The following is a 12,180-nucleotide window of genomic DNA, read 5'->3' on the forward strand; positions in this document are numbered from 1 at the left end:
GCAGAATGATTAGAATATTGACCTTAATCCTGGCTGACTTCTATTTGTCGTGTGATTCTGGGCCAGTCTCTTAAATAAAAGTGAGCCTTGCAACTAAGACTCCAAGTCCTAGACAAGGTCCTGACCTGCCTTACTTGTTGATAAAGGACATTCCTCAATCAGGCTTCCCTAGAACCTTTGTGAAGGTTGTTTTTGGTGTCATGGATCTTTCCAGCAGTTTGATGAAACCTTTGGATCTGTTCTCAGATTTATGTTTTTAAACGCATAAAAGAAAATTGTATAGGAAATCAATTATGTTGAAATAGAGGTATCAATTTTTTTTTTTTAAGTTTACTTTACCCCAGGTTAAGAACCCTTGCTCCTAGATCAGTGAAATCTCAGGTCCATTCCCTACTCCTGCTCCCACCTTTACCAATTTAGAGATAAAAAATAATTCTTAAGTTTACCTACTTTTACTTTTTTCTTTCCTTTTAGAGCAGCTGGATTCTATACAGTAGCATCAAGCTCAGAGAGAAAGAAATCCTTTATAGGCCACATTTTGATTTAGAAAACCATAAATTTGGACCTAGATTGGCATTAAAAAAAAAGATGACCCTAGCCACTAAGGGTCCAAAAGAATATTAAGTTATTGTTGTTGTTAAAGCAAATAAGGTTAGTTGTTAAAGCAAATAAGGTTAAATGACTTGTCCGGTCTGTGACCACATTTTTCTTACTCACTGCCAACATGGCTCTCAATGCTGCATCGAGTAGTGAAATTTCATTTATTTTGCCAAATGTTTCCCAATTACATTCTAATCTGTAGGCACCAGATTTCCAACACCTCTATTGTTTAGGTTTCATCATTAATACAAGACTCCAAACGGCATCTGCCCTCATTGTTCATTATTAACTCATGTTTAGTCATTCTTCAGTTGTGTCTGACTCTTCTTGATCCTAGCAGATTGGGGTTTTCTTGGCAGAGACACCATTCCCTTCTCCAGCTCATTTTATAGATGAGAAAACTTTTCAGACAGCTTTATGTGACTTGTCCAGGGTCATACAGCTAAGTAAGTATCTGAGGCCAGATCTGAAGTCAGGAAAATGAGTCTTCTCTGTCCACTGTGGACAGCATCACTCAGACACTATCTACTGCACTTAATTCACACAACCTTTTTGGGTGATTGAATGACTTGGAATTTTAGAATAGGGATTTGTGTTTGTTTATGTTTTTAGTAGCCAGACCATCCTGCCACCAGACCAACCATATGTTAAACCTAAGTCAGACCCTCAAATCAACACAGAGTACGTTAAGTTTAGACAAAAGAGAAACCCTTTTTATTTCCCCAAAGGGAGTTTTAGGGGAAAAGGCAATAGGAGGGGGTGATGTCATGCTGGCTGCTGTCATCCTTAAGCAGATGGTCTGTAGCTGGCTTGGTCAGGTTTCTGCATCCCCTCCCTGCCCAGTTATTAAGGACTTAAATTTTTTGTGTGTCATAAAAATCATAAGATTTGAGATTTTAGTGTGCTGCTAATTTAGATTAAATAATAGACTGAGAACAAGTACTTTCTTTCTTTGTAGCTGCAGCATATAGCACAATACCTGGCACTTAGTAGACGCACGATAAATGTTGATTGATTGACTGGTCTAGCCTGTGAGTCCCTTCTTAGCATAATGTTTTCCAGTAATTGAAGGAAATGCTGAATTTTGTTGGTTGCCTGATCCTGGCCAAGTCACTTAACCCTGTTTGCATTGGTTTGCTCATCTGTTAAAGGAACTGGAGAAGGAAATGGTAAACCACTCCAGTATCTCTGCCAAGACTTCAAATGGGGTCATGAAGAGCCAGACATGACTGAAAAATGACTGAATAACAATAAAAGATTTAATATTTTCCTATCTGAGTTCACTAGATCTTTTGAACTCTATCTATAGACTTTTTGGGGGTGGTTAAGAGTCTGCTTTGGGGGATGCTTTATATGGCTAGTGACATTGCAGAATCTTATTCAGAACCCCTGCTCTGGGGCACCTGGGAGCTACACGTCTGAAGTCCCAGTATTGATAACAGCCCTGCTTGGTACCCACAGGTGCACCAAACTGAGAAAGTTGATCCTCAACAAGAACCGACTGGTGACACTGCCTGAGGCCATCCACTTCCTCACCGAAGTAGAGGTAAGTCCTGGGTGCAAGCTTGGCAGAAGTGATGAGAGGCCTGTGCTAGTCATAGAGCAGGAGAGGGACAAAAGCAAAGGCCTAGGCCTGTTTTATCACCGAGTCTGGAGTGAGAACATTGACGTTTTTGTGGTAGGTGGTCCTGCTAATCCCCCTGGACAAGTCACTAGCCCATAAGTTAGAGATGTGGGGCCTACCTGCATCAGGCTTTTCCCATAAACTTTCCTAGCTCTCCATAGATGAAAGTCCAGGTCTGAATCTTCCTATCCCCACCCCAACCACCTTTGAAGAAGTGTTTAAGACTAGGGACAGCCTCAGACCTACCTAGTTGCGCGACCCTGCAAGTCTTTGAACCCTGTAAAATGAGGATAATATTGACTTCTCAGGGTTGTTGTAAGGATCAAATGAGATAATAATTGTAAAACACTTAGCACAGGTTTTGATACGTAGCAAGCATGTAAATGTTAGCTATTATATAATTAATTACCCTCCTCCTCATCCTTCTCATTATTATTCTCCTGGAACTATTCATCTTTGGATGGTATTCAGCTCTACAATTTAAGGAGAAATTCTGTTCTGTCACACAGAATATCTTTCTGGAAAAATAACAAAAGAGAAATTATAGGATCAATCTGTGAGTAGATAGATGGTGCAGTGGATAGAGTGCCAGGCCTAAGAATGAAGAAGACTCATCTTTCTAAGTTCAGATCCAGCCTCAGACACTTCCTAGCTGTGTGACTCTGGGCAAGTCACTTAACTTGGTTTGTTTCAGTTTCCTCATCTGTAAAATGAGCTGGAGAAGGAAATGGCAGACACTGCAATATCTTTGTCAGGAAAATCCCCAATGGAGTCACCAGGAGTCAGACACAATTAAAAAATGACTGAACAACAACAAAAGCTCATCTGTAGAAGTCTACTCATTTGTAGCTGTGCCTTTCTTCTCTAACTTTTTAATATTTGCTATTTTCTTCTTTCTCAGAAATTCCATTAGATTCATGTGAGATAGTTTAGGCTTCCCTTGTTTTCGGGGGTCTCTCTTGTTTTTACTAGATAAGGATAATGAACTTTTAAGAGTATTGGAAGTGGATTAATGAAATAAGCTATTGATGGAGAGAGGAGTTTTTCTGGAAAATCTTCCTTGGCTGGCCTGAAGTTTGAACACCAGCCATGGATCCAGTCATTCTGTGGATTTTTTGAATTCACGGGGATGGTGTATTTGTGCTTCTTGCCCCTGCTTCACCCCGTCTTTCCTCAGGATTGACTGGGAGAGTTAGGGTTAAGACCCAGTCTCATGAGCAAATCTAAGAGTGGGTGGGTGAGCAGCTTTCTGTGGCAAAAAATAGAGACATCTGGGTAGCCTCGTGGGCCAGCATGCAGATCCAGCTTCTTACATTCAATAGTTGTGTGAGCCTGGGATAGCCACCTGACTTCTATTTGCCTCATTTTCCTTATCTGTAAAATGAGAATGATAATATCACCTATCTCCTAGGATGGTTATGAGGAAAATGCAATAATAATTGTAAAATTCTTTGCAAACTTTAAAGTACTAGCTGCTGCTGTTATAATCATTCTCCTCTCCTCTGATCCTACTCACCAGGTCCTGGATGTGCGAGAGAATCCCAACTTGGTGATGCCTCCCAAGCCAGCAGACCATTCCTCAGAATGGTACAATATTGACTTCTCGCTGCAGAACCAACTGCGCCTGGCAGGCGCTTCCCCAGCTACCGTGGCCGCTGCTGGGGCAGGTGGGTTCATGGGCCCTTCATTGGGCTGGGGTATGGCGGACAGGGAGGGGTCCTGATGTGCTTAATCTGTCTTCTAACCTTAGAAGAGAGAAAATTTTGGTAAATAGTAATGAGAACTTTTAAAATTTAGCTTTTTCCTCCTAGATCTCCCATTCCATCTCACCCTCAGAAAAAAAGAAATTCAAAACCTTTATAACATATAAGCCTAATCAAACAAAATAAATTCCCACATTGGTTCCATCTAAAATGTATATATCTCATTCATATATATATGTATATGTATATATTACACATATATCATTTGGGATACCCTATAGTGTGGTCTGAATTATCCAATTTCCCTCATAAAGGTAGTCTTGAGAAGGATAGGACTTGGCTTAAGTCATGTTCCTTCTCCAATTTTTTTTTTCTAACTACAAATTTTTCAATGAACAAGCATTTTTTTCCTCTCTCTCTCCCCCAAAGAGTAAATAGAAACAATAACCCTTGTAACAATTTGTATAGGCAAGTAAAATATTCTATATTGACCATATCCAAAAACGTCTGGCTCATTGTGCATCTTAAGCCTATCACCTCGCTGTTAAGAGTTGAGTTATTCCTTTCATTGTTTTTTTTTTTTTTTTAATTCTTGACATATATTTTTTAAAATTTTGAGTTCCAGATTCTCTTATTCCCTCTAGCCTCTTCCTTTATCCATTGAGAAAGCAAGCAATATAATTTCAATTATATATGCAAAGTTATGCATAATATTTCCATATTATCCATATTGTGAAACAAAAATAAAGAAAATGAAAAAAACCATGCTTCCATTTGCACTCAAATTTTATTAGACTTTTCTCTGGAGGTGGATACCATTTTTCATCATGGGTCCTTTGAAGTTGTCTTGGATCATTGTTTTGATCAGAATAGTTTTTCACAGTTGATCATCCTTAGGATATTGTTATTACTGTGTATAATGTTGTTCTGTTCACTTCATTTTGCATCAGTTCATATAAGTTTTCCCAGGTTTTCTTGAAACTGTCCTGCTCGTTATTTCTTATAGTATTCCATCACATTCACATACCACAGTTTGTACACCCATTCCCCAATTGTTGGATATCTGTCTCCTCAATTTCTAATTCTTTGTATCATAAAAAGAGCCATTATAAACATTTTTGGTACATGTGGGTTATTTCCCTTTTCTTTGCTCTTTTTGGGATGCAGACCTACTAGTGGTATTTCTGGGTCAAGTAGTACACACACAGTTTTATAGCCTTTGGGCATAGATCCAAATTTGTTCTTCTGAATAGTTGCACCAGTTCACAACTCCACCAACAATGTATTGGTGTACCAATTTTTCCACATCTCCTCCAGCATTTGTCATTTTCCTTTTCTGTAATGTTAGCCAACATGATGAGTGTTGGATGATCATCTTCAGTATTGATTGTGCTTCTCATCTGCCCCTCAGGGAGTGGTCCCAAAGATCCATTGGCGCGAAAGATGCGCCTTCGGAGACGTAAAGATTCATCGCAGGATGACCAAGCAAAGCAGGTGCTGAAGGGCATGTCAGAGGTGGCTCAAGAGAAGAACAAAAAATTGGAGGTAAGAAAAATCATCCCATCCCAAAATGACCCCATTCCAACCTTCTTTCCCTGCCACAGATTTCATAATACAGGGGAGAAGACCCAGGGTTATATGGGATCTAAGGAACTTATATTTCTGGGATATGTTGTTTTGAACTTGTGGTTATCAATAAATTTATCACCTTTTCATTTCAACAAGTATTTATTATTTATTACCAGGCAGTGCTGGATACTAGAGATACAAAGACAAAAATTAGAAGAGCCCCTGGCCTCAGGGAGCATACATTCTTTTGGGAGATACAACATCTTTCCAGGTTTACTAAATACATAATATATACCAAAAAAATGCAAGTTAATTTCAGGGATGGGGAGCACTAATGCTCACAGAACTCAGAAAAGGCTTTAAAATACTTTCTGAACTGAGCCTTGAAGGAAGCTGGGTAATAAAAGTGAAAGAGGGAGAGCATTCTGGTGTGACTCAGTAGCTGGGTCGCCCAGTGAGTAGAGCACTGGGCTTGGAACCAGAAAGACTCATCTTCATGAGTTCAAATCTGGCCGTGGGCACTTACGAGTCAGGTGACTCTGGGCAAGTCACTGTAAAATGTAAAATAAGTTGGAGATGGAAATGGTAAGCCCCTCCAGCATCCTTTGCCAAGAAAAACACCAAACAAGGTCACAGAGAGTTGGTCACTGCCGAGCAACAGAAATTCCAGGCATGGGATATGGCCCACGCAAGAGCCTAAAGGTGAGAGTTGGAATGTCACACACAGGGAGCAGCAGATAAGCCAACTTGGATGGAATGTGAGTCCATAATGGACAGGTGTGCCTTTTATCCCCTGGGACTTAAAGCATTAAATCCTTGCTAGATAGAGTGGCACATGTTCAGAGGGTGGGGTGTCTCGTACCCTTCCCAGAAACAGGGGTAAAGCTTAAAGGAATAGCTTGGAAAGAAAGAAAATTTTGTCAGGAGGTTAGAAAAGAGCGTCTAGCCTTTTAATGTAAAGGCACATAGGGCCTCACCTCATTCCTTAGTTCTTATAGATTTTTGAGAATTCAATCACTTGAGCCAGTTGCTTCCACAAAAATACGAGACCCTAATGCATCCCCTCCCCCCACTTCCTGCTTCACTAGGTCTTGTGCAGGTCTGAGGCTCTGGTCCAGTATCCTGTTGGGTTTGGCCAGTTGTATGGTTTAATTTCCCCATTTTCCAAGCCTCTGGATGGTTTAGCCAATCAGAAATCTTTACTGAGCATTCCTCTACAGTGTGAAAAATACAGAAGGCAGTGCTTGACCTCTGAACCTTAGCCTGGTTGAAGAGTCAAAGCCCTTAGATAAGCTGCAAACTGATACAGAACTGAATGTGGTTTTGTGCTATTCTGGGCCAGCAGGAGCACAAAAAGGAGAAACACTAAGGGTTGGAGTCATTTGGGCCTCCAACTGGGAGTTGAGATAGGCTCAAAAGAATTTGGATATTTAGTGAGGTGTTGCGGGAACATTTTATTTTTATTATTTAAAAAAATTTCCTTTTCAATTTGCCAGCATTTATTTTCTCTCCATCTCTTCTTCCCTTTCTCTTAATTGAAAAAAGAAAAAGAAAGAATAAACTTGTTATAATGGTAAAGTCAAGCAAGCAAATTTGGGAAAGATTTTAGGACCAGGCTAACAGAGGGTCTTTGTGTGCAAAAAGGACTGTTGTTCAGTTTACCTGTAAGTCAGAGACTAACCAGATCATGTTTTGTAGAAAACGAGATGACAAGTTGGTATTGTGCAGGGGCCCTTTTTGGTTAGGTGTAGATTAGAGCCCCAAGAGATCTTAGAGATCTCTTAGTTCACTCCTTTTACAAATGAGGAAACCAAGGTTCACAGAGTGTAAGTATACAAGATCCCACAGACAACTCTGGGACTTGAACCCAACTCCCGTTTTCTGCCTGCTGTGCCATGTTAGCCTCTCAGGTCTCTCCAGCTAAGTTTCTGTAAAACTTCTTCCTAGTAAATGTCACATGCCTCAGGCTGGATTTGAACTCATCCTCCTGGTGCTCTTTCCACTTTGCCACTGAGCTGTCTCAAGCAGCTTCCTCTTGCACAAAGGAAGACTAATCTAGGATTTTTCTGGGTCAGGAGAGATGGACTAACATGAAAGAAGATGTGAATGTGCCATGTGCCTTCCCTCTGAGATCGCCCCTCCTCTCCCCAGGCATCCTTGTTTGCATGTTGTCTCCTGTTAGAATGTGAGCTTCCTGAGGGCAGCAACCATGTTTTCCCCTTTCTCTGTGTTCTGGTACTTCACTCACAGGAAGGTCTTACTAAGTGCTTGTTGACCGGTCAGTGAGGTTCCGTGGGAGGTCTGGCCCAGCTGGAGAGCGGAGAGAGAAGGGTTGGCAGAGGTTCCTGGTCTCTTGTCTCCTCCCTGGAGGGCGGCAGGCCCCCCGCCAGCCCTGCCCCATCTGTGGGAGCCAGGTTAAGGGCTCTCCCTAACTCTCTCCCAATGCCCAGGAGAACGCGGACGTGAAGATGTCGGACACCAAGGGCAGGCGCTGGGATCAGGGCTTAGAGAAGCCGCCCCTGGACTACTCGGAATTCTTCACGGAAGATGTGGGCCAGCTGCCGGGCCTCACCATCTGGCAGATCGAGAACTTTGTGCCCACCATGGTGGACGAGGCTCTGCATGGCAGGTTCTACGAGGCCGACTGCTACATCGTGTTAAAGGTGCCGTCTGTGGGTCGGCAGAGAGGGGCTTGCAGCTGTGGGGAGAGGAAGCTGGGGGACCGGCATGGGAAGGGCATCAGAAAGCAGCTTTGGAATGGATGGCTGCTCTGGGAGTGTCCTGGGCCATTAGCCTGCCGCTGGGGAGAGGGGACTACCCAGGAAAAGAGCCCCTCCTGCACTCTTAAGGAGCTCTAAGTCCCAGGAAATCCAATCCCTGGTTTGTTAAGTGCCTCGGCCAATGGGATGAGAGAGAAGGCACATATATGGGGTCCCTGGGGATTGTATGTGAAGGCGTTCTGCTTGGGGGCAAGGGTGAAGAGGAGGGGAAAAGGAGAAGGACGAGCTAACTAGGCACCCACTCGTGTCCCCGTCCCATACATCTCTAGACATACCTGGATGAGAGCGGCTCCCTGAATTGGGAGATCTATTACTGGATCGGTGGGGAATCCACCTTGGATAAGAAAGCCTGCTCAGCTATCCATGCAGTCAACCTTCGGAACTACCTGGGGGCCGAGTGCAGAACCATCCGGGAGGAGATGGGTGACGAGAGTGAGGAGTTCCTTCAGGCACGTCTGGGCCCCGGGGGGAGCAACAGGCTTGTTAGCTACAGGGCCCCTCCCCTTCCCATGGACACCGCCTCCTGTCCCCAGCCCCGTCCCCAGGAACCTATGCGTTAAAACGCATCCATGTGGTGCTGCCCACGCCTCACTCCAGGTTCATGTCCCTCATGGCCCCAGCTGCCACATAAGCTGTCGGGGACACTGCACACACGCCTGTCTCCCCCTCCCCCAGGGCGGGCCTCCGCCTCGGGCCTAAGGCGCCAATACTCAGCTCTCCACAGGTGTTTGATCATGAGATTTCATATATCGAGGGGGGCACAGCCAGCGGCTTCTATACTGTGGAAGACACGCACTACGTCACCAGGTGAGGGTGAAGGCGAGGTGGGCAGAGGGTGGCTCTGGTGGGGGAGTTAACCTTCATGGTAATGAGCTTCCTCCCACCCTTGAGTCCTGCAGACTGTACCGAGTCTTTGGGAAGAAGAACATCAAACTGGAGCCTGTGCCTCTTAAGGGTGCTTCCCTGGATCCTCGGTGAGTCCTCAGATGTCCCAGAGATGGGGCTCACTGAGTGCCCTGTGGGCACTGATGGAGCTGGCCCCCAGTGCTAGAGGAAGGAGACCTCAGAGATGGAGCCCCCCCTCCCCCCCCATTAAACCACACTTCTCAGCCAAATCACTGGGCTTCCCTTCTCAGGGAGTTTTATCTGAGCCAAGATGGGTGGGGGGTGGGGGGAGGGAAAAGGGGGATGGGTGATTCTCTAAAGCTCCCATCTGGGTTCTTTCCAGGTTCGTCTTCCTCCTGGACCATGGACTGGACATCTATATTTGGAGAGGGGCCCAAGCCACGCTGAGTGGTACTACTAAAGCCAGGTGCAGGACCCACCCCCGACCCCACTCATCTGTTCTGTTAGAAGCAGGGTGCTAGTCAGGCAAACTCGTGCCGGCCTCACTTGTCTTGTCTCTTCTTCATTCTTCACTTCTCTGTTTTACACTGGTTGGCTGCTACCCCACAGCTGCTTCCTGAGCTGGCCTAGATGCCTTTTTTTCTTCTTCTATCACCATGAGATAGGGGTTAGATTTTTCCTTAAAAGAGCTTTATTAACATTTAAATTAGACGTTTTTAATCTGGAAGTCCTAGATAGATTTAGGAAGTCTGTGAACTTGGATATTTTAATATCCAATATCTTAAAAAAATATCGGAGTGGTTTGCCACATTTCCTTCTTCACTGGATAAAGACAAACAACTTAAATGACTTCCCCAGCAAAATCGTGTTCTATTCACAGATCTAGATCATTTCATTTCATTAAAATTGCTTTCCATCATATTCTTCTTATCTATTTTATATGCATTTTAAAAAAATATTTTGATGGGGGTGGGGTCCATAAACTTCTCCACATGGAGAAAAGGTTCTGTGACATAAATAAAAGTTAAGAACTCATATAAGGGAAAAGGTCAATATGACCTAATGGATAGAAAGTTAGTCTCAGAGTCAGGAAGACCTGACTTCAAATGCTGCCTTAAGACACCAGCTGTGTCTTGACACTTTCTAGCTAGGTGGCACAGTGGATAGAGCACCAGCCCTGAATTCAGGAGGACCCCAGTTCAAATCTGGTCTCAGACACTTAACACTTCCTATTGTGTGACCCTGGGCAAGTCACTTCCAGTTTCTTCATTCGTAAAATGAGCTGGAGAAGGAAATGGCAAACTGCCCCAGTATCTTTGTTAGGAAAACCCTAAGTAGGTCATGACTGAAAAAACTGAACAGCAAGAATTCTCTCTCCCTAAGCCTTTTCTTCTCTAAGATTAAGTTTTTTAAGTTCTCTCCTCTTCCCGACTCACTAGGTTATTTGCAGAAAAGATCAACAAGAATGAGCGGAAAGGTAAAGCAGAGATCACGCTTCTGTCTCAGGGACAGGAAGTCCCTGAGTTTTGGGAGGTGCTGGGTGGGGAGCCCCACGAGATTATGAGGCACGTCCCTGATGACTTCCGTCCCGCCCGGCCCAAACTCTACAAGGTAAGATCCTAGAGTTTGGGTGTTTTACAGAAACGTGGGCTCCAGGTCTATGCTGACTTTGGGTGCATCCCTGATCTCAGAGTTTGTAGCCTAAGGAGCCTGGTGAGGTACCCCCCCAAAAAATCACTGTGTAGGATGACACAGCCACAAAGTAAATGAAACCAGAGAAGGGAGAAAGCAATTACCCTGGAGGCTGGGGTTGATCAAGGAAGGCTTCCTGAAAGAGATGGACTTGAGCTGGCCAGGATATGGAAAATGTTTTTGGGAAGACATATTCCAGGAGGGTGGGAACAATATACACACAAATATAGAGGCAGGAACTGGAGTGACTGTGTGGAATATAGAATGTGAAGAAGATTGGGAATTTAGGCTGAGAAGGGCTTGCACTTCCCATCCCAAAATCCTTTTCCTGTGCACTTTGGTGCTCAAGGGCACGATAAGGTCTGTGCATCCTGTATAGGATAGGTGGGAGGGGGAGAGATTGGAGGTAGGCAATGATAGGTCAGAGTTCTGTACTGGAGGGAGCTGTCTTCCTTCCCCTTTGATGGCTGAGGAATTGTGTGAAGGAAGAATGTAAAGCTTTAGTGACAGAAGGCATGTGAGGGAACGGGAGATGCAGGAAACTTTGTTCTATTCTAACTCTCTCCTTCCCCTTTGGCTTAGGTGGGCCTTGGATTGGGTTACCTGGAATTGCCTCAAATCAACTACAAGCTCTCAGTGGAACACAAGAAACGGCCCAAGGTGGAACTGATGCCCGAGATGAGGCTGGTATGTCTGGTGTCTGGGCCCAGGGGAGATTGCCAGACTCTCCAAGTCCACCAGCAGGGAACCATAGGAGAGAAGGGCCGGAAAGTGCTCTGACAATAATGGGAATATCCGCCAAGTTAGCAAAGTCCAGGGTCTGGAAACTGGGGGGGGGGGGGGGTCCTCACTCGTGTTTGGGTGGAGGGAGCATGGTCTCCTTAGTCACTGATAAGGACTGGGGTTAGAGTGTCAGTGTCTGGAGTGAGGGGGTCTACTGGGACAGGACTCCTGAGGGCTCTCTTCCCCTGGCTTTGGTCATCCAGCTGCAGAGCCTTCTGGATACCAAGTCGGTATACATTCTGGACTGCTGGTCTGATGTGTTCATCTGGGTGGGCCGCAAGTCCCCACGCCTCGTACGGGCTGCTGCCCTCAAACTGGGACAGGAGCTCTGCAGCATGCTGCACCGACCCCGGCATGCCATGGTCAGCCGCAACCTTGAGGGCACAGAGTGTCAGGTGGGTTCCTAAGTAACTTCTGGGCTTGACTTCACCCCCTGAATTTCCATCTCTTTCTGTCCTGATTTGTTTGCCTGAACTGAGCCACTTGGCTCAGGGAGGATGGTTAGCCCTCATCATACAAGGCTGAGGTATGGCAGAAGTGAGATGACCTTGGAGTTGGAGGACTTGGGTTCAAATGCTCGTTC

The 12,180-nt window shown here is 44.7% G+C and overlaps 1 protein-coding gene across 4 annotated transcripts in view; it reads left to right on the plus strand.

Annotated features, from left to right (window-relative positions):
- Window positions 1-12,180, plus strand: part of FLII (FLII actin remodeling protein) — a 56,321-nt gene that overhangs the window by 37,637 nt on the left and 6,504 nt on the right. For 3 of the 4 annotated variants that reach the window (XM_074297404.1, XM_074297437.1, XM_074297379.1), the window contains 11 exons: window positions 2,062-2,146; window positions 3,744-3,891; window positions 5,339-5,472; window positions 7,947-8,159; window positions 8,546-8,725; window positions 9,001-9,083; window positions 9,176-9,250; window positions 9,505-9,588; window positions 10,562-10,733; window positions 11,397-11,501; window positions 11,801-11,992. In XM_074297404.1, the coding sequence (XP_074153505.1) occupies window positions 2,062-2,146; window positions 3,744-3,891; window positions 5,339-5,472; window positions 7,947-8,159; window positions 8,546-8,725; window positions 9,001-9,083; window positions 9,176-9,250; window positions 9,505-9,588; window positions 10,562-10,733; window positions 11,397-11,501; window positions 11,801-11,992 (1,471 nt within the window). The remainder of the gene's footprint in view (window positions 1-2,061; window positions 2,147-3,743; window positions 3,892-5,338; window positions 5,473-7,946; window positions 8,160-8,545; window positions 8,726-9,000; window positions 9,084-9,175; window positions 9,251-9,504; window positions 9,589-10,561; window positions 10,734-11,396; window positions 11,502-11,800; window positions 11,993-12,180) is intronic. The other variant, XM_074297359.1, reaches the window with a different exon arrangement.

The sequence above is a fragment of the Sminthopsis crassicaudata genome, chromosome 1 (assembly GCF_048593235.1).
Source record: "Sminthopsis crassicaudata isolate SCR6 chromosome 1, ASM4859323v1, whole genome shotgun sequence".
Taxonomy (NCBI): Eukaryota; Metazoa; Chordata; class Mammalia; order Dasyuromorphia; family Dasyuridae; genus Sminthopsis; species Sminthopsis crassicaudata.